The sequence below is a fragment of the Aquila chrysaetos genome, chromosome 5 (assembly GCF_900496995.4).
Source record: "Aquila chrysaetos chrysaetos chromosome 5, bAquChr1.4, whole genome shotgun sequence".
Lineage (NCBI taxonomy): Eukaryota > Metazoa > Chordata > Aves > Accipitriformes > Accipitridae > Aquila > Aquila chrysaetos.
In genome coordinates this window covers 57,567,615-57,592,289 of record NC_044008.1, presented here as the reverse complement: position 1 = coordinate 57,592,289, position 24,675 = coordinate 57,567,615, and the positions used below count along the sequence as shown (strand labels likewise).

The window sequence follows — 24,675 nt, the reverse complement described above, 5'->3', positions numbered from 1 at the left end:
TGAAAGGGTAACTAAAAGCATGGTATTTCTTAGGGTAAGGTCAGGAGCCAGAAAAAGATAATGATTACAGGATGATGCAACTATACGGCAGTTTGCCAAACTGAGGCTTTAAGAACCCCATAAATTCTACTTACTATTTTGTATAATACAGAAATCGTATCTATCCTTCCCACTATAGATCTTCTCTGAAGACAATTACTTTATGTTTAAAAACACTATCAAACTGGAAAATGGAAACAGAATATGAAATCCTATATAAGCATAAAATAAGACTACTGTTTTTACTTCCATCGGAAGAGTTTTCTTTAACTCTAATTCTTTAAAACAGACTATGAAAGCATGTTCAAAACACTTCTTTGGAAAACATACACCAATGCAAAGATGGTAAGCTCTCAGTTACATGAATCTTAATTTAATTAGATTTTATGATAACAAACATTGCCAATGTACACTAGCCTACTTCTTGTTCAGTCAGAAAATGTTTACTTTTGAAGTAACTTCTGAAGCTAAATGTTAAAACCCAGCCATTTTAACAACTGTGTATTCTGCCTTCAGAAACGTAATACAGCTTAATCTCATTTATCGTCCTGCAGCCCAAGACATAGCATTCAATTACATGAGCCAGACTCATATTTCATTATATAAATCACATCAGCTGAAACAATGAACACACGTGGCTGGAAAGTACTCCATGTACTTATTACTACTCAAGGAATAAATTATAGTCATTGGTGCCATTAATCTTTTCTTGTGGTTCACCTCTGGAGAAATTGAACAGTTATACGGAGTTTTGGAAAATAATTGTGGGCAAGCAGCTAAGCAATATAAGATTAAGCAAAAATAAGAATGGTAGTGAATGAATATTTATGCCTCAAATGACATCATACAACCCAACAAATATCACATAATTAGAAGTAAACTGAAAATTGTGCTTGCAACAAGCCATCAATTCAGTATGCATCTAGAAGACCAGATAAAAATCTATTGAAGAAAAACATTTACATGTGGGACCGGGGCAGGGTGGGGTATAGGGGGAGAAACGTATTGCAAGTAAATACAACAATAGCATTTCTATGTGCATTAGTTGCTCAGTTTATTTACTTTTTTTTGGTAATATGATAGCTTTAAGTGGAAATTAAAAAAAAAAAAACCAACCAACTAAACAACCCCCCCACCCCAAAAACCCAGCATACGCTATTCATTCCATTTTCAGCTTTGCACAGAAATCACTGCTGATTCTAGCATCATTTCAAAAAGCTTAAGTTCTCTGACAGCTTTGGAAAGAATTTACTATAACATCTCAAGGAAGCTGAAATAAATGTATTTCCACTGATCTTTACAAATCAATACTTCAGATAATATTATGATTAGAATTAAAATATACCTTTGACAGTAATATAAGATTTTGAAACATGTCTAACGCAAGATTTATACTTCTCAGGCAGTACTTTAGATACTGAAATGCAGCAAAAAGAAATACACATGGCAGTGTCAAGGGAATGCTTACTCATGTTACACAACTAAAAAAACCCATCATTTCCCAGATTGCTGGAGAATTTTTTTTTGCCTAAAGCTACATACAAGGAGAGACAATTTTCAAGGATATTTAGAATTTAAATGGGCCTTCTTCAAGACCAGGGTTATTATTCAGAATGCAGCAGCAAACCTAAAAGAAAGGCATACTGCTTCTGTATCTAAACGTTATTCAACTTTGTGTGAAACATTAGCAGTGGCAATTGGATCCCTCTTAGGTCTTTTGTCAACTACACGGTTTACAGGTAATGAAATCAGAGTTCTACTTTCTGAACTTGTTGATGTCTATGTATCTATACAAAGCCAATGTAAAGAATGGATGACAGAAGTGATATGTTTAGAACATCTGAGTATGTGTGGTGGTGTATCCTGGGCAAGGTGACATTACATAAAAGTTGAGACTTCACACAAACAGATACGCTGCAATACTTTAATCCAGATGGGAGATTAATAATTTGTTATACATGTGGCAAATTCTAACCGGAATTGTCTTGTACCTCTTAGTAAATCAGAAATTACAGTAAGATAATGAACACACATAACAATATATGAAATTTCAACTGAAATCTAAGGGTAGTTCAGGGGTTGAACTGACCACATGTGGATGGATGGCTTCCAAGGAAAGATTGCTACAATTAAAAAACAACAACAAACCCCACCCCAAATGCTTTCTTCTACCAGCATGTTTTTCATGCTGGTTTCAGCCAGTCATTTCTTGTGAGCTGATGTAATCAGAGGAGGATGGATGGATCAAACTTTGTTACATGCTGACAACATCTAGCAAAAGAAAAGGGGTCAGCTTGCACCCTGTGAAACAGCCAGTCTGCGGTCCACTTTCAGTACTCCTTTTCCTTGAGGACAGCTTGGAAGCTATAACAGTAAATAGGCTGCTCTCAGTGTTCTTCAGGGATCCTTCAACTTCTTCCTTGGAGAAGGATGAAACACTAACTGTTGTATTTACCTGCATCATTTTAAAAATCAGAGTGGGGTAAAAAATTATGCCAACACTACCGACATTACAGAGCAAGAACCTTTGTCCACTGCATTTAGCATCACTTGAACATACCTTCTTAAGTCAAAGCCCTTTCAATAGAAGCTAGGAAGTGAGAAGCTCTGTCTAGTGAAAGACTACTCACAACAGATACTACCTGTCTCACTGAAGAGCAAGTATAGCAGATTAGAAATACCACAGTAACACGTAACCTGAAGTAGGAATATGCTCCAGGTTTACAGCTGCTTGCCTAAGGTGGTCATCTACAACAACAGTGCCAATCTTTTTAGCTGATTCAGACGATACAGGCTGGTGAGTTTGAGAGTGGGGGTGGAGGGAGAAGAAAGTCTGTTTTCTTAAGGAAGAAGCTGATAGCATCAATCCAGTTTCAAGCAAGATTCCTGCAAGAGGTATGTTTTTCCAGAGTTAGTTGGATACTTCTCATTGAGGTGTCTCTCATTTAATAAAACAACATGAATAGAAAGGTATGCACAGAAAGCTGTTTTGTTATTGAAGCCTTCTGGTGTACTCTTAAGAATTGCAGCATATTAGCCACTTGACTCAGACTTGTGAAAGACCAAGCCGAAAGATTCTTTTATCCTCAGACATGCAGAAAAAGCTCTCCCAATCAGGCAAGCCCTTAGGAGGAAGGGAAGCATTTACAGGTGTGGCCTTTCACAATTCTCTGTCTTGATCCCTTTCTGGCAATATACAAGCAGTTTGCAGGTGCATGCAAGCTGACAGTTGCACTTCCGCATAATGCTTCCTGAAGCCAGGATAAAAGACCACACATGATCTAGATTGGCTCTTAATAGAGATCCAATAGCTCACAAGACAACAGTTTTTCAAGCAGGTATATCCTTCAGCTCTATTCCAAAGAAATTCAATATACCTAAAGTTACTTCACATTCTGAGAATCTGAAGATTAGTGAGGACTTTAGAGAAAATACAGCTCTGGAACAAAAAGGAGAAATTCAGTATTTAAAAAGACTAGATCTTTCTCATCCATTCTCCTGATGATAAAATTGTGAAGAGGAAAGATAATTTCCCAGAAGATTAAATGGGTCCATAATCTGCATCTGACCAGAAGAGCTACTTCACTGACAAAGAAATGTACAGACAGATAATACTGTGTCCTTGCAAGATCATAAAAAGCCTTCACCTCTAACAACTTCAAAATCACCTAAGACTGGGGAGAACTTAGGGAACTCATCTTAGTCCAAAGGTCACAGCATTTATGGTTTTCATGCAGTCTTGGCAATGAAAACCAGCTCAGGTCCTTTGCATGGTTCTAGCTCAATGCCATATGTGAAAGGTATGGAAGAAAAAGTGGAGAATGGGTAACAGTGGTACTTCTTTTGAGCCTTTCTGATTCTCAGGAGTCCTCAAGGATGGGACAACTTCACTGGAAGTGCATGCATTTCATTGGCAACCTCTGGATGATTTGAGGTATAATACCGAATCTACTGAAACACGCTGAAGCAGACCTCCTTATGACAAATTTGAAGGTGATCCACCCATCAAGTCCTTTCAGTTCAAAGTAAAGGAAACTCTCCCCAGTATTTGGGTAGTCGGAGCAAGTGAGGCTATACTTTGCCTAATTAAAATCCACAGCCTTTTGAAAGGAGTAATATAGACATGCAGCACGTGTTCAAGCCATGATGATGTTGACAACAAATAGCAAGTTGTACACATCCCGGTGACATGAGATTCTTGAAGCGTGTTAGATGCCCATCACAAACTGAACAGGGTTTAACACTGACCAGGGGCAACAGTATCATGAAAATTCTAGCTCCAAAACATTTGATCTAATTAATAGAAAAAAAAATTAGCTCAAAAGCAAACACTGTTACAATGCCAGACATTCTCCTCCTCTCAAAACTGATATACTTGCCAAGTAAAAATTTTCAGCAAATGTTTTTTATGTGGTGGGTAAAATTTTAAAAATATTACAAAATAAAAATGCTTTTTCAAGAGTTATGACAGCTGCATGTGAAGCAAGCTCTCAGTATTATAAAATGATCACAAAATTTTCTGTTCTAGACATAAAAAAACACCTACCAATCTTTGCTACAACGCACAGATATTTTTACTCAACGTTATTTTCCACAGAAAAACTGTTAGGTTGGCAGATTGACTGCTAAAGCAAATCATATCTATTCCAATCAAGTTACACAGGACTTGAGAAAAAGACTCATGTGAACTAAATATGAGCCATTTTATGCAACATCTTTCTTTGAACTGAGTCTCAACTCTGCAAGATAACCTTTACTTGCTTTTTACTCAGAGATAAAGGCGTATAAGTATCTTTCAAAGAAATGAGAACAAGATCTCAAATGCCCAAAACTTCATAATGTTGAGTAAGACTTGGGTTCTTCCTTTGTCTATAAGGAAATACCTGGGAATATGGGTATGCCAATACTCCATCTTTATCTTTGACAGCTCTCCTACAAATTGTGAGCTGCAAATTTGACACATGAACTTTCACAACTATATCCATAGGAGAACTCTCCATTCCTGAGAAGTTTAAAAGAAAAGATTGAAAGCTAAAAGAAGAAAATATATTTTTTAAAGCAAATTCTACAATAAATGTAGCAAGAAACTAAAACCATTGTTATCTGCAGACATAATTAACTTGATATACACACTTTAATGGCAGCTGTCAAGCTCAAATTGACAAGTTAGCAGATTTACTCGATCTGGTTATGTATGATTTCTCAATTTTGGTTGCAATTGAGAAGGTTTCTGTGCACCTGACAGTATTTAAAAGAAGCCATGCCATGTCCTAGTAGAAAGTAGAGCTCTGACAACTCAGGGTACTCTGTGGCTTAATATCCTGGTGTTAACTAGGTATTTGAATTTCACTAGAGGTGCTTCTTATAAACCTTCCACTGTTCTTGAATAGCCACAACACACACTTGTACAAAAAATCTTTCTAGAAATGAGTAGGTATATGTATAACATTTTGGGTGCGATGTTCTGGAAAGTAAGAGATAAGTGGTACATTTTGACTTTTCACATAAACCATTAATAAGTGCAACAAGGAAAACATTTTAGTGCATTAAATATGTTCACCAAGCTGCTGTAACTGGGTATTTCTACAGTTTAATATTCTATAGCAAGTGCTGTAAACAACTGTTTTATTTGCTTATTGAAAGAAGGAGTCTTAAATCTGAGGCTGCTGTTACTGAAGCTTGATTTTGGAAGAGGCCTGAAATGGCCTGATAATAAACTTATTTAGTCTGACTTGAGAAATACTATGGAAATCAACAGCTGACCTCCACACTTTCTAAAAATAGTCATCTTTTTTCAACTGAGGAACTTTCCTCTATTTAAAATCTTGCTTACCTGATGGAAACCATACTTTAATATTTCATATCTTTACTGCACATATCCAAAGAATGGATGAAGAGTGGAAAGTCAATCCTGTGCTTTCAGCCTTGTAGTTGCAGCATTTTTTATTCATAAATTTAATTGCCTGACTTTATCTTCAGAGAACTTTTTCCCAGTTGCCACACTAAGTAGCCAGTGGGCAAATACTGAAAGGTCAACAGTTGCTTCTCTAATTCCTTGCTATGAACACATACTGAGGAGAGTTATGTGTATTTGCAAAATTGACCTTCAGTCACCAAGACATCTGAAGGAATGGAAGGAACATGAAGGAAGTGGGTGAACTGTCATTTATTTTGTCTTTCTGTGGCCTGATAAATTTCAGTGTCTGCCTGCCCTCTATCAGAGTACTAAATTTTGTTCAGGGGAGACAAAATATTATTTAAATGAAAAAGTGCTATCATATCTTTTTACTGAAGACCAAAAAATACTGTGAATTTGATTTTTGGCAAGATCTCTCATTTGTTTTTGAAAGAAATTCTGATCATCTTCCAAAATTAAGAGAGAACCTAGCTATCAGCTTCCAAGATTTATTGCTTTCTTTGTATAACTGCTAGAAAATGATTAGCAATGAAAAATTATTACACATGGCAATACAAACAATACAGTCTGTACTTTCTTCATTTTGATTGGCACCACAACCAGTATAAAATATCCAGGTCTTGTGAATACTAAAGTTGAGAACACAGCTGAGTTATTTTTAGTGTAATAGTTTAGTAAGCACAGTGAATTTCATACAAAGTAAGAAATATGGCAAACATAAGATCTCTTTAGAGTGCTGAAATTACACCTGTAAAGAAACACAAAAGCAAGAGCAGCATGCTACTACTGAAACCCACTAAAATAAAAAATGCAAATATTACTGAATTGGAAAGGGCATGGTAGTCAAAAGTTAAATGCCTGATAAGAATTTATGAGACTTGACAATTACAAGGCAATTAAGAAAATTACAACCTTTGTTCTTCCAAAACCACTTCTTCAAAACAGTCAAAATAAAAAATTGCTTTTGAGTAACTGTGAAACTAAAACCACAATACTATTTTTCAACAAAGACATAATACTGCACTTACCAACTGGACTGGTACCAGCTCCATTTGGCACTGTGAGGTCAGTTGTGCCCAGCATTCCACCTAAAAAAATAAGCCAGAGCATTAAACTAGCTTGCTTTCATTACAGTAACATATCATTTTGTACTTCAAAACTTAAGCCGTTACAAAAAAGAAAAAGCACCTATACCATTACGAACCTATTACTTGGGCAGTTTTTTTGTTTGTGGGGTTTTTTAACTTAATAAAAAAAATTTATAAGAGGGTATAAAAGGAAAGCACAACAGTACTGAAATCTTACCTGCATTGCCAGTACTCGGTGGTCTCTGAGGGGCCCCAGGTGATACGTTCCGATGCAGGGTGGTCTGAGGTGGGGAGAGCATGGTTGTGTCCGTTAACGATGAACTGGCTGCCAGTGATGGGGATACGAGGGAACTCCCTGGGTTACTGTAGGTTAAAGTGTTGGGATTGGACACTGGAACTGTAACCGACATCGAGAAGTTCTGAGCAGGCAAGCCAGGCTGGAGGAAAGAAGACGAGGAACACACACAAGACAACAACATTAGCATTAACTATGTTTGCAGAAATAGCATGTTATAAAAATACACATTAAAGATTGCCAAGAATTACTCAGTTTAAAAAAAAAAAAAGAAAAAAAAAGAGTTAATTATGTTAGTTTTTAAACTCTATTAAGCATACAATTTTAAAACATCCATTTGTTGTAGAGTATGGTGTTAAACTCTTATACATCATATAAATGCAGTTCCAAAAGAATTACTCAAAATTCTAAAATATTGAAAGTTCAAATACAAAAAATTGAAGATATTCACATGAATCCACAAGCTCAGAAATACAGATTTACCAGTTAATTTGGATTATTACAAAGCAATGACAAGGTAAACATGTCTACAAATCAATGAACTGTTGCACCTTCAAAATTAAGCATAAACATGCACATTACAAAATAAATAGTTATTACACAAAAAAAGAAAAAGTTAGTAATAACATTTTCTATTAATAACCTTGCCAAAATACTGCTACTAATCTCTAAAACTTTTTCTTTCTCAGACTAAAAAAGCAAACAGATCTTTAGAAAGTCACAAGGTTCAGTAATTTGAATTGAAACATTTCAACTGTCATTATTCTGAGCTGTGTTCCACAAACCCCTGCTTGAATAACCACTCCATCTTTCTTTTTTGCAAATCTCATTATGTAAAATTCTAATTTTTACTGCATTATTTAAAAGGCAACTATTTTTCTGAAGTATATGTGTTTGTGTTTCCACAAATATTTGAATCAAAAGCTTAGATGCCTGCCCATCTATGGTACTTATTTGGTTATGACTAACTACTTTGGCCTTTGTCTCATTCCTATCCTTTGACAGTGATGAGTTCCTGAAACAAAAGGGACTATTTTCTTTCACAACTCTCATAATAACTGTAAACAAAACCATGACAGGTACAATTTAAGGGTAAAAATTCAGTAATATTTATTGACAGAGTAGAGAGACAACAGTTTTGATTTAGAGTTCAAATGCAGATAACAAACATTCATGACCTAGCAAGTATACTTAAAAAGATGCACTATTGTCATGTGCAGCTTAAAATTTACTTAGAATGATACTTCTGTACAACAATTTTGATACCATTAGAAATATAACAATAACTACACTAAATTAAAAGAGCAGAATACATTTTCTACAAGAAACAAAATCTCTTACTAGTGAGAGCCAACAACAGTGACCCTCCCTACTGAAGCATTCTAAGAATAATTATCAATTTTTGGCACAGACGGAAGGAAAAAGTAATGAAGCATAGCGATGCAATGCTAGCAAATCATTCACAGTATCTAACTAATGACAAGCTGCACTGGTATTTGTTTTCACAGGAAACTACTTCAAGAAACTATCCAATATCTACAAAAAAAAAAGGTTGTTTTTAAACAGCATGCTGTCAAGTAACTCAAACTAAACTTGAAATACCTAAGTATGCTTAAAACAATGCTAGAAGCTAACAGTTGGAACATTTTTTTCTGTAGGTTTCTCAACATAGAACTAATAAATGACAGCTTGCCCCCCACACCTTACAATAAAGGCTGCCTCTGCCCATCTATGGTACTCATTTGGTTATGACTGAATTCTTCACGCTTTGCCTTATTCCTATCTTTTCACAGTAATGAGTGCACCAGAACAAAAGAAACTATGTTCTTATACAGACCCATAAGTACTGCAAATAGAACTGTAACAGGTCTGATTTCAGCTATAAATACAGAACTATAGAGCTAAAACATTATGTTGCCTTTTTTATTTACACTGATGTCTGCACAGACAATTTAGGCTGTTCATGAAGACCACAGAAAATCAAGGGAGAGCAATTTAGCTGCAAGGTACTGAGAGATGAGGCCTGAAGATAGCTCAACACAGGAATGTTGGATATCAAAAGCTTCAAAACAAAGCAAAACCAAAAGATACCGGCTTCACTCAAGAATAAAGAACTTGCTAAAAGAAGTGGTGCTGGGTATCAACACTGTCAGTTTGCTGTTAAGTCCCCAGAGATGCCCTTATTGCTCTGAACAATGAAATAATTTCTAGTATCAGCAAGTCATTTGGGGACACACTACTCAATTGCTCCAGGGTCTGTGCCGATTAACCTAGCCAGTCCATTTACTTCAATTGCTACAAGATTTGCAATGTTAAAAAATTCAAAGGCTGTGGCAGAGCCCTGTATTAGTTTTCTTAGAAAATACTTCCCCTGTAATACTCAACACTAATTGTTTTTTGTAGATGGAAATTAGAAGTCATCAAGTACACCTCCATGAAAAACATGCAAAATTTACACTGCTGTTATCCCCAAACTTCTTGAGTTCTGAAGCCAAGTGACTTATGGCTGCAAATGGGTTAGGTGCTTGGGACAAAATTTTCAAAGATCTTTCAGTGTCCAAGGACGTATCTGTTAGAATTTCAAGAGGACTAAGACACCAATCTTTTGAGGCTCCCATTGTCACCAGTCTTTATCTTTAAAGATATAAAAGCCTTTCTACATCCAGTCTTCAGCAAAATAAATTCCACTGATTTGATAACAAAATTAATCCAATTCTATTTGCTTCCTTGTAACATACTGTAAAATCTTGATCAACAGACAAGATGTAAACAAACTGTCCTACATCCCACAACAAAATTTATCTTTATAAAAATATTTTAGGTAGGATTAGGCAATGCAGCTAGGATCCTGAAATTTAGAAACGTTACCTCAGGTTCACAAGGTATGAAAAACTACAAGTGCAAAAGAGAAGCTAGAGATAAATCTTCTTATTCTTTAAGATAAAATGTATTTTAAGAAGATCAAGTATTAGCACCTCATTTTTCCTCAAATATATATACCCTTCTCAAATCATTACATCCTCTTGTCTTTGCAGTAGTTTTCAGTGGTAAGCAAACACCATGAAAATTCTCATGCATGTAATAGAAGCACAAACCATACTTTAGTACTCACTGCGATTTTATGATTCCGCATCATATTATCAAACTCTTCATTAATTTTTTTATATTTTTCTTCTGTATGTGGCGTGAGCACATATGAAGTGTCAGGGTCCGGGCTGTCGCACCCTCTGTGTTCCTTCTTGTTCAGAGCCTAAATAATGAAGTTAATAAAAAGGATCAACAAATAAAAAGTAGAGATAAAATAAAAGTACTTACAGGGCCTCGCTTGAAAATAAAATCACTATCTTCATTTAGTTTGCTGAATCTGTCCTCCGACAGTGGACTGTGCTCAAAGTAATCGTCAGCATCAGGGCTCTCACAACCATTAAGGCCTTTCTTTCTTAAGGTCTGAAATACAATTGGAAAATTCACATACAAATCATACTAACTTGCCAAGAAGTTTTGTATACTACTGAATCATTCAGAGCCACTGAAACTACATGAATGAAAGTTTCACAGACAAAACTCACTGTTCAACAGACAGGCTTAGTCTTTCAAAATAGTGGCAGAGTACACAAAAAGAAAAGGTTCATTCAGAGGCACAGACTCTCCCAGGTGCCATCTCATGGGTAACTTCAACCTACAACCACTTCATCTCTCCAGCGTTCCATCCAAAACTGTTTTTAGATACTGGCTGATGGAGTAAAGTTGCCTGACATACAAGGAACATTCAAGCCCATAGCAAAGGTGTTAATGTCATCACCAGTAATTAAAAGCCAGTTTACTGCATCCTTAATAATTTGATTTTAGCATCCAAATTTTAATATTCACTTTTTAAAGAGCATACAGTTAAACTCTGAGAAACACAGTGGCCAAAATTTTTGGTTAAATTCAACAACTGCAGTACATTAATATATGTAACACTTGGTCTGAGTAGTTCATAAAGGCAGGATTTTCCTGTACTTCTGTCATCCTGCATGATAACAAGAACTGCAAAAAGAAGTATAAAAAGAAATTACATAATCCCTCTCTAAAATTACTTAGTTTGCTAAATATAAGTTTTTCAGACTCCTTTAGGCTAACTTGATGCAACTGCTTCATTGAGCTACTTCCTGTTTTCTGATAGAGAACTCACAGCAACATTGCCTGGAAAAAAAACCAAACTTGCCTACAACCTAGGCATTACAAATAAGCTACTGAAAGAAAGAATATGAAACTACAGGTCTCGTGATCAAATTTTAAGAGATATTTGTATTCCTTGTTGTTTTTCTTTTTCACCCTATTACACAATCAGAAATCTTTCTTTGCAAGTTCTCATTTATAACAAAACAAGATTTAAAATATTACCTATTGAAAAATTTTTAATATTTTAAAAAGTTTAAAAAGGAAAGCAATATAAATTTTTAAACATTTACACATTAGCAGGGTTGTATGTTTTCTTTTTGTGAGAAATTATCTATATTCTATGAATTTTACACTAAAAACCCTAAAGATTTGAAATCTGCAAGCTGATGTTCTCAGCACCATAAAGAAATTGCATTTGTTTTCCCATAGAAGCTATGTTTCCATAACACACTGGATTTCTGATTTAAAAAACAAACTGTTTTAGACTATAGTATTCATCTGTATTTTTCTTGGAGCGCTGTCTACTAATTCTTAGTACAATAAAAAGTACAAAAGACTTTCTCGCTATTCATATATATGCAAAATACTGCCTATTTCTACTTCAGTTTTAAAGCAGTACTTGAAAATTCAATTACGCCGTTTGAAATTCTTTAATATCACAGGTCACCATAAGCTATAATTCCTTCTCAAGTTTCTTGGCTTGCTCCGCATATCCCACACAGTATCTGGAACTCCCACAAAAATGTCATCACTAAATCAGCATATGGGGAAAACAGGTGTAGCTTGCTCCAACACCTGTCACGGCACTGATCCTGCTCCTCTAACCAATCAGCTGGACACGTATATGGACTTGGCCATACAAGGGCCGGCTGTTTGGCCTCTCAAGGTCGGAGCCTGTTATCCCTCTCCCCACCCTTTCTAACGAGTCAGCCTGCCAGTCTTCTACACTTTGATATCAGCAGGGAAAATGTTAACACAGTATAATCTGGATTACACTTAACCCCTGCAACCCACAGAATTCTGTAAATAGAATCCAAATATGTCTTTACGTGGTGCTCAGTGTCAACATGCATATGCAGTGCCCAAGACACGATTAGAAGCTGTATTAGATACTATGAAGAAAGATCTTGCAAGAAATACACATACTGTCTAGTTCACTTCCTTTGATAAACACGTTACAACAATTTTAAGTATTGCAGCATGGGAGTTTCATTAGTGCTCCTTTCAATGTTCTAAAACAATCAAGTGAAAGCTTTTAAGCATAATGCTGCCAATTCATCCTCCCAGATCTGTCTGAAAATTATACTCAAAGTTCTAATATAAAGAAGAGATTTAGTTAAATATAAAAATGCATCCTTCCTCTTGGTGACTGTTTTTTTTTTTTTATTTTTTGATAACAATGGGGTTAACTCTGCTTTGACTCATGAGGAAGGAAAATGCCTCAGTATCTCCTGTTTAAGATTCTGGAAACCTTCACTCCAGATGGGGTTCCTGTCATTGTGGAAGGATTTAAGCCACGGTTCACTGTTACAGATAAGTCGTCTGGGTCTGATATCCAAAGCTCTGTCTCCTTATCACTAAAACATGAACTGCCACTTTGAGAACCTAACCATAAAAAGACTGCCAACTTTATCATTGCCCAGTAACATAATAGTAGAACATTTCTGCTCCGTGGCTCGTACTAACAAGCGGAATGCTGTAATCTGTTCACACGGCCAGGCGAAGCCTATGCGAGACAGCCCAGCCTCAGCTTTCTCACAGGCTACAGAGAGAGACATGATAACAGGCCCTTGCTCAAAAGAAAACAAGAAAGGCCATGACTACTGGGAATCGCTCTGTGGGGACTCAGGAAAGCCAAACTCCATAAACAAGTGCTGACTCCACCCTCAAGATTCTCTACAGCTAAATCTTGTTATTTCTCCCATTAACGTAAATAACTCGCCCCCTGAGCTACTTCCAAGATATTATCATGGAGGCTGAAATTTTATTAACCCTGAAGATGGGGGGAGGTGTAGAGGAAAAAAATGCCAGTTAGAGAGACCAAATAATATTTGTGTAACATGAAGAGAGTTTTATTTCTCTGCTGTGGTACACAAGCTTGTTTAGAATAAAATCAGAGTTTTTGCAGTTGAGGCTAATAAAGAAAGAACATAAATTTTGTTACTACAACAAGAGTGAAAAAGAACATTAAATTTCAAGTTTTGCTATTGGATGCTCACTGCAATTACCTTCTGGTGTTAAGTCCTGTTTTCCAGCTCATTTAAGGGAATGTGTAGCCTTTTGAGTTAATCTGTATTACTTTCCACTTCCTCTAGACTTAGCCAAAATTACTGGAAATTGTTCCAACATGTTTGCCAGTGCACTGTATTATGCCTTCAGTAACCAAGATTGTGCAGCTTTGATATTAGACTGGAATAACTAACTGATGAGAGAAAAATACTGATTTTCGTCAGAAAATAATGCACAGTATTTATGAGGGACTAGGGCAGGTATGAAATCTTTTTTTAAAAAAAATGAAGCAAACACAACAATATAGTTGTGTGACATACAAAGTTGCTATAGAAGTGTTCCAGACAGCCGTGGTCATCTTCATACTGCAGAATGACCCAGAAGTTTTAAACTGCTTTTGTTCCACTTTGTAAAACTGAAATATGTGAATATTGTAACTATTAGTTTAATGTTGACTTTTTTTTTTTTTTTTTGAATGGCAGAGCTTAGAAAACATTGTATGAGAACGGCTGGACTAGCCTTGGCAAGAAGCATCTAAGGAACAGAAGAAGGGCTTTTTGCAAAACAACAAAAAAATAATTAGCTTCTCTCTACAATTCAACACAAATTTTACTGAAACTGATAATGCAGATACCAAAAAGTACAAAAATACAAAGATTTACTGTACAATCCATGAGGAAGCAAAGATGATATTCAACCATCACAGTGTAATTATCTTAGCATAAGCTTCCTTTTACAAAATCCAACAGAGAAACATGAAATGCAGGAGCTTTAAGCCTGCTGAGTCTCCACAGCATGAAATCAAGTCACCACCTTCTCCAAGGCTTGTCCCAACCCAGCTGCACACAGCTTCTCTCGCACAAACTTACACTGGCTCAATATACTGGTCATCAGCAGCTCTGGAAACCAGAAATTCTGCACAAACAAAGATTACTGCTACCAGAGATGAAGTTAAGTGACAACCCCCAACTGTACTCCTCCCCATGAAAGATCCTGTTTTTTATATCCGACTCTGAAAGGACATGTTGCTAACAGCTAAAAAAGCACAATCAGCATGTTTTGTGCTCTGATTCAGTGAGTGTGGTTAAAAAGCCAAGACTACTGGTATTAGTGATCTAGGCTCCTTACCAGCTCTGGTAAAACTGTAGAAAACTTGATTATGTTCATTGTCACCCCAGGAAATAATATTTTTCTGCCTTAAAGCAAAAAAGTAAGATGACCTCATATGTAAAAAGTGTTACGAAGTGCTAAAAAGTGTCAGTTCATTCAAAACATTTTCAGTCTTGGGTTTGTTGTAATATTACACAAAAAGGAAATGGTTGTTGCTATCAATGCTAGTATGTATCATGTTAACAGCTCTATTTTTGCACTTACTACGGGAGCTGGACAAACAGGATTTCTGTTGGTGCTTCATCCCAAATCACGAGGAAAAACATTTCCAAAATTTAACTAAGATTGAAATGAAAAGTGATATCCCTTGGAAAAGGCAAACCTTTGCTTAAAACCTGTGGCTAGTTCTGTTTCTGCTGTTGCAGTCAGAGTACAGAAAAGCTGTGAAGCAGCACAAACTCGGAATAAATACTTTTAAAAAAACTGTAATTTTAAAAAGTGTAAGTACTCCTCAGGCCTGAAGTAATAGAAAGGCTCCACTAGTACTGCCAAACATTACTGCTGCTCCAGTAGGCACGTACACCATGGTTATCGAAAGGATAACCAACTAAACAGTTTCCTGATGCTCTAGAGAGCTGCCATGCAATAGTGGAGAGGGAGAGTATGCTGCTGCCACTTGCACCAGATTCCAAAGGCTCCTCACCCACAAATGCAGTCACCAAGTGCTTACGCAGGTCTGCACAGGAAGGACGGGACTGAGCATCACTTTGTCATCCATGATGGGAATAACGGTAAGATCACTGAGGCAAAAGATTGTGAAGTTGCAGTCTCACCAATAAAATGCGAAAGCCAGTACCATTAGCCCAGGTTGCAATAGGGCCTTTCCTAACAATGTTCAGAAACAAAGAAAAGTAATTCCTAAAACAGAGATCCAAGGATAACTGAGAGCTATTTAGCCATACTGTAGCCTTCAGGATCAGTCCCACATTCCATCTCTGCAGATGATTAGAGATCCATGCTTTAAGGTTACTTCCCCATGCTTAAAGGGAACTGCTCAATTCTCTGTGGGAGTCCTTTGACAAGCTGACTGACAGTAACAACTTCCTGCCACAAGAAGTACAGGATCCTAGAGACCACCCTTAAGCCAACTGTGGTGTTTGCTCAAGCCTGCAGTAAGTCATTTTTTCTTCACTAAAATGACAGAAAATTCTCCTTGGCCATTCCTTATTTAACTTACTTTTGCTGGGTTTGTTTTCAGTCATAGCAGGAATAAAGTGGTTTTCCAATGTATGGGGCTGAGCACCACAGATACAAAGTAGGCAGAAGGAATGGCCTGTCCTTTCTGGCAGCAGCAAACCATTGCCTCAGCCACCACTGATAATCACATCCTACTTAAAAGCTGCACCTTTTTTCTGAGATATTCACAAAACGAAGGACAAACACAGTAGTCACAACACCACACTCCCACCCAGTTTTCATTCTTTTTGTGTGAAACATCAGTGAGAAAACAGGGCATATTCCTTTAATGCAGTTCAGCTCCCTTCCCACAGCAGAGAGAGACTTCAGCTGGCAAGAACTACAAGTATAACTACAGACGTCATGTATAGCAAAAAGTCATGTTGAAAGCATGACAATTGCTTTATTATTTGCTTCCTGTTACATACTACTGCCAAGAAGTTGAGCCTAAAACCAGGCTAGATTTTTCTTCCTTTATAACACAAAATATTTCACTTTCATCACCCTGAACAATACTACAGTGTATCACCCTTTACATAAAGTCATTTCTCTCCTATTATGTATAAAACATATTCAAGTATCCGAGGAATATTCTTAGTCACTGAAAGCTATTTATAGTTTTCAAAATTCCTGCAGGTCAGTTTGGCTTCAGAAGTGTCATCATTTCTGTTTCTTTTCTCTACAATAACAACATGGTTCTGCAAAGTCAGAGCTTGACCCTCCAGTGCTGGGTATATGAATTTTACCACTGCCTAAAATACAAGCAAGAGTGAACCTTAAGTGCAGTGTATACATCAAAAGTGAACAGCCAGAGAAAAAACATATAATTCAACTCAGTAACCATGTTTTGTGTTTGAAGCTCATCAAATTATTTCTGTAGGCTTCAATTTCTTTCTTCACAGTTAGATGTACTGGATTATTTTATGTAATATTTACAAATTTTGCAAATTTTCCTCAGGCTCTATTAATATTCTCAGCTTCAACCACTGAAGCATCTGCAAATTTCATTATGAAGCTGTTTTCCTTTGAGTTAGGGGGCTACTTAAGTTTAGCCCTAATACTATTGCTTTCAGTATCCCTGACACATTTTCAATTACATTTTGTTATGCTATCAGTTAGAATTTCACATTCTAATTATAGCCACAAATACATACATCCCAAAACAGCACAGTAAAGCGGAGTGCTGCCCAGCTTTCAAAACTTCAGTGAAATGCACAGGAGGTCAAATTAGATTATGACAGACATTTCCATGAGCTAAGCAACTTGGAGAGCTTAACTTCTTAAAGAACAAGGCCTCACCAATTTTTCTGGTAGGCTCCCCAGCGAAAATAATGTATACTAAATAAAATCTGAAAAATTTACATACTCGACTTTTAGCTTACTGAAATAATATTTTCCATACTTGTACTCAATCACTAGTGGTATTTCGAAATTAAATAACTGATATTATGCAAAAATATCTAGACATCAAAAATTGAGTAAAGTACTTTGTTAAAGTTTGCTACAATGATTATATTTCTTGGCCAAATATTGTAGTATGTTAGGAAAAAAAGGAGGTTTAGCATTAATTACTTACTCCAGGGTTTTACAAACAAGAAAGTTACAAGCCTGCCTAGCGCTAGGCCATAAAACACAGGGAAGAGCCCTTTAAGCAATGCTCTGCTATGTTCTTTTACAGATGAAAAATGTTCATGATTTGAAATTTTATCAGTGTCCCTGTTATATACCACTCTAAGAAAAGACACGGTCTAGTTTCAAATGTTGGAGCACTTCCAATATCTGGCAAATTTTAACATGTATCCCTCGCTTGCCAAACATGAAAGCTAGCTGTCAAATTCCTCCAAGATATGAGAAAGATGGCACTCAGGATTCAAACTCTCCTTTATATAAAATAACACATACAAAAGGTTTTTAGACATGATATGGTATGAGGCTTAAATTCTAGCTTGAAGCATCTTTGCTGTGAAATATTATTTTAAATAGATAAACCACAAGCAATTACTAAAGAGTAACTATTTTATGGGCTATAAAATCCATTCTTTTCACCCCTAGAATATTACACAATGCACTGGACTAGAAGGTATAGAAAGGGAAGCTGCTTTTATTTGTGATTTTAGAGAAACACCATCTGTAAACTGTGGACTTTATAATGCAGTTGCTGACCTACACATAAACTGGACTGCTCACTCCTAAACAAACTTCTTCAGACTTAAAATGATTAGTAATCCATTAGCACTGATAATACTATTTCCACAGTGAAAGCTAAGCCAAGCTCTCAAAGTCTGATATTTGATGCATTTGTCTTTGTTTCACTTTCTATACCACTTACTAGATTATGAAATTTTATATTGCTGGGCAGGTTTTCATTTCACCTGTTTTATAGAAAGTACCATCAACTAGATTTTTCCATTAAAGAGTACTAAATTGCCAATCTAAGTCAATCTTATTCAATCTTTTTATTAAAAACAAAAGACAAAGTAGCTCAATGTTTATCTTCGGGAACCAGAAACTATTCCTTAGCATATAAATTAAGCATATTTTATAGTCCTTTCAGGGAATGCAGTCTTCAACAAACAAAATTAATGGTAAAAAAAAAAGCAAAACAGTTTTATGGCAGAATGTTCAAAGAGATATTGTATGGTACATAAGTGCTTTTTTCAATCCTTACTCAAGTGACAACATGTATATGTACATACACATCCTCCCATACATACCTCTTCACACACTTGCAATGGTTAAAATATAAATCAGCAACAGCAGTAGCTGACTGAATGCCTCCCTTCAGCAACTATATATTGCAGATAAGCCATATGGAACATGAAAAGTTTCCAAGTGTAGCAACCCATCTGCATAATATCCTTCATAATCTTTTAGAAGTTCTTTAGTAAAAATATTATCTCCTACTCATAGTTTGTCAAGAAAAATTTTCTGAAGTCTGATTACAATTCAATGATATAAAAAGAATGGGTTTCTTTTGGTCTACCTGCCTATACAGTACCGCTATTTCAAACATTTCTTGTCCTGAATTTCTCCTTACAGCTTGAAAATTAGAAAGGATAACAGAAAATATTTCAAAGTCTTGGTACTCAAGATAACTTAGTATTCTCAAAACAGTAATTACAACACAAATACCAACTATTCCCAAAGAACATGTTTAGCAGATTCTAAGCATTTATACAATTGTTAAAATACCATTCACATGTAAGATTATGGGAACTACTACACTAATGTCTACCAGAACAAGCTTCAATTATCTTTTATATTGGTATGGAACTGCCATTTTATTTTACCCAAAAAGGTGTCCAACTCTATACACAAATAGCTAGAAGTATGTGCGGGCACATGTGTGCATTCTGAACAGGTGTGGCATGTGCATGCACAGCATACAAGCATTATCCCAGTTCATAACACTACTGCAGAATACTTAACAACAACAACAAAAAAGGAAGTTGAATAAGGCAACTGAAAGCTGGTACTTGAAAACACTGAGATAAGTATGTACAGCAGGAAGCAGCAAGCCTCTCTAGAAATAAAGAAGTAGGGTACAAGCAGATACATCTCTATTCTTACTGAATTAAAATAATTAGAATGTAGGACTTCAAGACACAACACTGTAATAAGCGTGTCACAACTCATGTTTTGAATACTGAACTTCTCAGTTATGTGTCAAAAAAATACACTTAATATGTCTTCCTTGCATAACCTGCACTTAGAGTGAGTTATTCAAAAGCCAAAACACCTCTTTGAAGACTGTTCTCACCTAACCTGAAAAGGGGGTGGGAAATCAAAGATGTGGGGAAATCAAAGGTGGGACCTAGAGATGCAGAGAGAAAAGACTGTACAGGAATCAGGGACAGTGAAATATGAGTACACTTTATCATGTGTAATTCATGTCACTGTTGGATAAAGACTGGCTCTGGCATGCTTGATTTTTTTTTCTTTTTAACAAGTCACTTCACTCGGCAAGTACTGAATTTTAAGTTAATGTAAAAAAGAGCAGGGCTTTAAATGGCACTGCTTTGTTACAGATAGAAGAGCTTTGATCTAAAAAATGTTCAAAATATTCCCAAATAATTTGGGAATTTTTAATTAAAAATATATTATTCACTTCCTATTGAAAGTAACTGAAAAATAATTACAGTAAAACATCATTTAAATGTTAAAATTCACACTACTGCCAATTTAACTAACTTAACTAGCATTCCATAGTCTATGCTATAAATTGCAGACATGTAAGCTCCCACATGAAATTTTATATCACTGATAGGACATTAACAGGATGTAATAACTATCACTGGTAAGTGACAAAAAGACATTAACGCTGTACGTTTATTGATTTATAAGTATTATGAAGAACAAGAAAGATATGATACAATAAGGGCTGTTAGAAGATTCATAGATCTGTACCACAAGAACTACCACCATAAATACCTTCTTTATTCAGGTGACAAAAACAGTTACTATACAAAACATACCAGGTGAAAAGATCAACACGAAGTCCCTTGTTCAGATAGATGAGCACTGAGAATGTTACAGCCTAGATGGGCCACACTACTTGGAGTAAAACACTGGCAATGAACAAACCACAATCTCCATCATATGATCAGAAGTATCTCACTACACCCACATGACTGGGAGGTTTTATGACAGTATGAAGATCTAGGAAATTTCTTCTTGAAGGCTAGAGACTCCCCCAGCCCTCTTCTGCAGAAGGACCATCAGTTCAAGGCCCAAACATTAAGATTATTCAAAAACAAAGTATTAGAAACTTCTCAACAGAAACACAGCATGTAAACATGCTGAGGTCCAACAGGCAAGTAGGAGCAAAGCATCCTATAGATGACACTCTCCCTCCTTTTTGACAGTTTATGCTAAAACACTGGTTGATGAACCGTAATGATCAAGAAGCTAGCACTTCTGCTGTCCCTTCTGCAAGGTGGTTCATCACTGGTAGGGTGGACAGCTGAAGACACTACCAAACCCGTGAGCTTGGAAATCAAAAGCTAGGCTTACATTAACTCTCCACTGAAATCAAGAGTATCATCAGAAAGAACAGTTATTTATCTCACTGTAGTTCCAGGAGATGCATTGTTCTGGGGTCTGTTCTTCCCATGCACAGCTTGTGTAAAGTCACTCACTCTTGATTAACAGATGCCATGGTCCTCGCTTTGAAATTGCAAAGTAAAAATATACTCTTCTAACTGTCAATACAGAATTTCAAAAGCACCAAATTCTGCAGCAACACAAGGGCTGCAGAATAAAGACCAGCACAGCTTGAAGAACTTGTTAATACAAGTAAATAATTATGTCTTTGTGTGACTGCCTGCATGAACTCCAGCATTAACAAGCAGTGAGCTGTTACAGATTTTCTTGGAATCGATTCTCAATGCTACTTAACACAACATCTCCAGAACAGCTAAATCCAGAAGCAGATCTTTGATATGTGTTTCCCAAGCAGTGGGTGTCAGAACTGGACTTTGTGTGTCTGCCCTATAAATTTCAAAAATAAAAACATTCTCCAAACACACTGCAGAATCGGTTGGAAAAACATCACTTGCACAGCTGGGAAATAAATACGGAACTTCATAACAGAGGAGAATCACTGGGTTTATGTAGCTAACCGGCAGCACCTATTTAAATAAATACTAAAAACAGTCTCCAAAGAAAATGAGAGGTATGTGTTATTAACCAAGAATAGAAGCTATATGCAATATTAAAAAAAATAACTGCTTCCATTAAGTTTTGAACCTTTGGAATCCGTTATCCAAGTCTGTACTACAAACAAATATATAAACATGGAGCCTTAATCGCCCCTTGCTTCTAAAAGGAGGATGGCAAGTAAGAGGTATAGGATGTAGGAATCACTCCAACAAACCCTCATGGGCCAAAGTATCCCAAATGCAGTATGGATCCCTAAAGACTCTCTCAAAATACTCTTCGTTACTCCACTTGAAAGTGCATCTTTTACAAACGTCTAGAACATTTGACACATTTTAGCTTCTATAGTTCAAAGTTTATATTTTAATAAAGATTTGTGAGGAAGGATAGAGTAAATACACTACTACTATCCACTAATTTGCAATATAAACCGAAGTCAAGGGTAGTTTTCACTGGAAACACATGAGAAATACTTACAATAGCCATAAGCTAAAAAAACAACACAGATTCCACCTAATAGCCAGTTTTACATCGTAAGGCCTCATTCAAAAGCACAACAGCCTATGTTTTCTATAGTAAAATGAGCAAAAGCAAAAGTTTTCTTTAGTCAAACCTCATCCTAGTAAGTTACATGGGTACAGTGAAAACAAGTTTTGCTCTTAGGGCTTTGGGCTGTTGAATATTTTTATTTATTCCAGTTACAGCTAAATACTGCACACTGCGAAGGAAAGCACAAAAAAAAACCCCCACACACAAACTAAAAAGTAGTTAACATTATGTAATTAGAATCCAAAATATTCATTATATTCATTAGCATTGTTAGCTACTGCTGTCTTTAATGGTTAGTATGTCTGGAGTTCAATGAGACACTTAGAAAATGCTTACACCATCCAAACTGAAATATTAACAACTCATGTTACCACTAGAAACTAAGGAAAGAACCTTTAAATAGTACTACTTTCTGTTTAGATGTAGTCTACACTTCAGTACTACAATGACAGGCTTATACCTCTGACTGGCAGGTTAGGACACTGAACAGTCATGCCCATAGTCATGTCTGTCACAATCAGAACTGTTCAAAGAACTAAAGCACATCTCTGAACTTTACTGATCTTGAGTATCTTGTAGCTACACACATAGGTAGTGATGGGAACTGCATCAAGCCATACTTTAAATTGTTTTAAAGAAAACTGTTATCTGTGCTCAGAAAGATTGCTATCTAAACACCCCAACAAACACTACTCCAGCTCTGCTCAGAACTTGCTTCTTCCAGACTATGACTTTTAACAATTCATTTACTATATCTATTAAGCTACATCTATTTATTCTTATTTTGGGTTTCATGTCAAATTCAAGAAAAAAAGTTAACAGCATTTGATGGAGGCAGGAAGGAGAAGAAGGAAGAAAATTTAGTATATTAGTTACATTTTCTCATCAGGTAACTGTAAGAAGGCAGTGGAAAAGGAAGAGGGGAAGAAATGATCTCCGGTCTACAAACAGAATTTAAAACACTGGCCAAGCATCTAGTTCACAGGACAATTAACCACTTCATTTAAACAACCAGGTCAAAACACTGATAGGTTCTAATGAGGACAGGAAAGATTTAGCTATTTCCTTTTTACTAATGATATTTGGACCTGTGATATCATTCATTCCTCTTTAAAGAGAGATTAACATAAATGGGGGGAAAAAATTCTCAAAGAGAAAAACATGCTATTATGACCAACTCAAACTCTTGGTGTGTCTTCTAGATGAAATACAAAGTTATCTTCATTCTTAAAATACATCCACATCACCTATTGCAGGGCTGCTTCTGCAGAGTTTTCGGTAGACAGGTACCACACAAAGGCCCTCTACTAGTATTTGACATAGATTTAAGATTCTGGTCTTCACAGCAGCACAGCCTCCTGAAGAGCCATCTAATTTGATTTGAGATTCTACTGATGTACAGCCAAGTAAGCTGTCATTCACCAGTTAAGTGATTAGCTTTTTCTGTTAGTTTACTAACAAAAATAAGGAGAACACCACAGCAAATTTCATTTCACAGCTTCAAGATAATCTCACTAGTATAACTGTCATCTGATTGTTGTAGAACAGAGAGCAATCTGAACTGGAACTACATAAAATTACTAGTGGTAATACAATAGATAAGCACAACCATTATTAGCAGGAGACTTCAGGAACTTATATATTAAGATGCATTCTAGATAAACTTCATATATATATATATATGCTTTAATTAGTGACTAAAGATGGAAGTCATCAAAATTCAGAATACCAGTATAGCATAGTAAATTTAAAACACCAGCACTTTAAGAAGTAGAAGAAATCTAGTGTTCTTAACCCTAAACCACTAAATTTTATCACTGGTTTGGACACAAGAGAAGTGTAGCTTTAGATTATTTGCAGGCAAGCCAAAGCTGTTTAAAAAACAAATTAAGTTTATCCTACTTTTTGCAATTCTTTATATATCAGAAATGAAGGAATGCAAAATGACATTAACTAGGAACAAAAAACTTTTTTCTACCACTGTAAACTTTCTTAAAGTCACCAACAACCTACCATTTAAAAAAAAAAAAAAAAAGTCATTTCAACATTAGTCACCAGTATGCCCAAAGCAATTTCAGCGTAGCCAAAGAATTAAAAGAATATTTTAAAGTAGAACAGTATTACCAAATGCAGATATGGGAAAATTAATGATAACAGTAAACAGCTCAAATAAAATGACTTTGGGGATTAAGTGTTGAACTTCATCTCCCAAATTACAAAAAAAAAAAAAAAAAAAAAAAAAAGAAGAAAAAAAGACAGACACTATTAGGAGTGGTAACTGTTCTGCTCAGCGCAAAATCCACAGGTGTGTTCTGTCACTATACTCAACATAAGTATTTGCTACATTGACCACATTTTAAACTTTTCAAGGAAACTGTTTCTTCCTGAAC

General features: G+C 35.9%; 1 protein-coding gene across 8 annotated transcripts in view; it reads right to left on the bottom strand.

Annotated features, from left to right (window-relative positions):
* The window catches only part of MEF2A (myocyte enhancer factor 2A), a 93,302-nt gene that overhangs the window by 18,627 nt on the left and 50,000 nt on the right, over positions 1-24,675 (bottom strand). For 5 of the 8 annotated variants that reach the window (XM_030013375.2, XM_030013381.2, XM_030013377.2 and 2 more), the window contains exons 4-6: positions 10,452-10,589; positions 7,262-7,481; positions 6,985-7,044 (exon numbers count right to left, since the gene is read on the bottom strand). In XM_030013375.2, the coding sequence (XP_029869235.1) occupies positions 6,985-7,044; positions 7,262-7,481; positions 10,452-10,589 (418 nt within the window). Of the gene's footprint in view, positions 1-6,984; positions 7,045-7,261; positions 7,482-10,451; positions 10,590-10,654; positions 10,787-24,675 lie in introns of all 8 variants that reach the window. The other 3 variants (XM_030013380.2, XM_030013382.2, XM_030013383.2) reach the window with 2 other exon arrangements.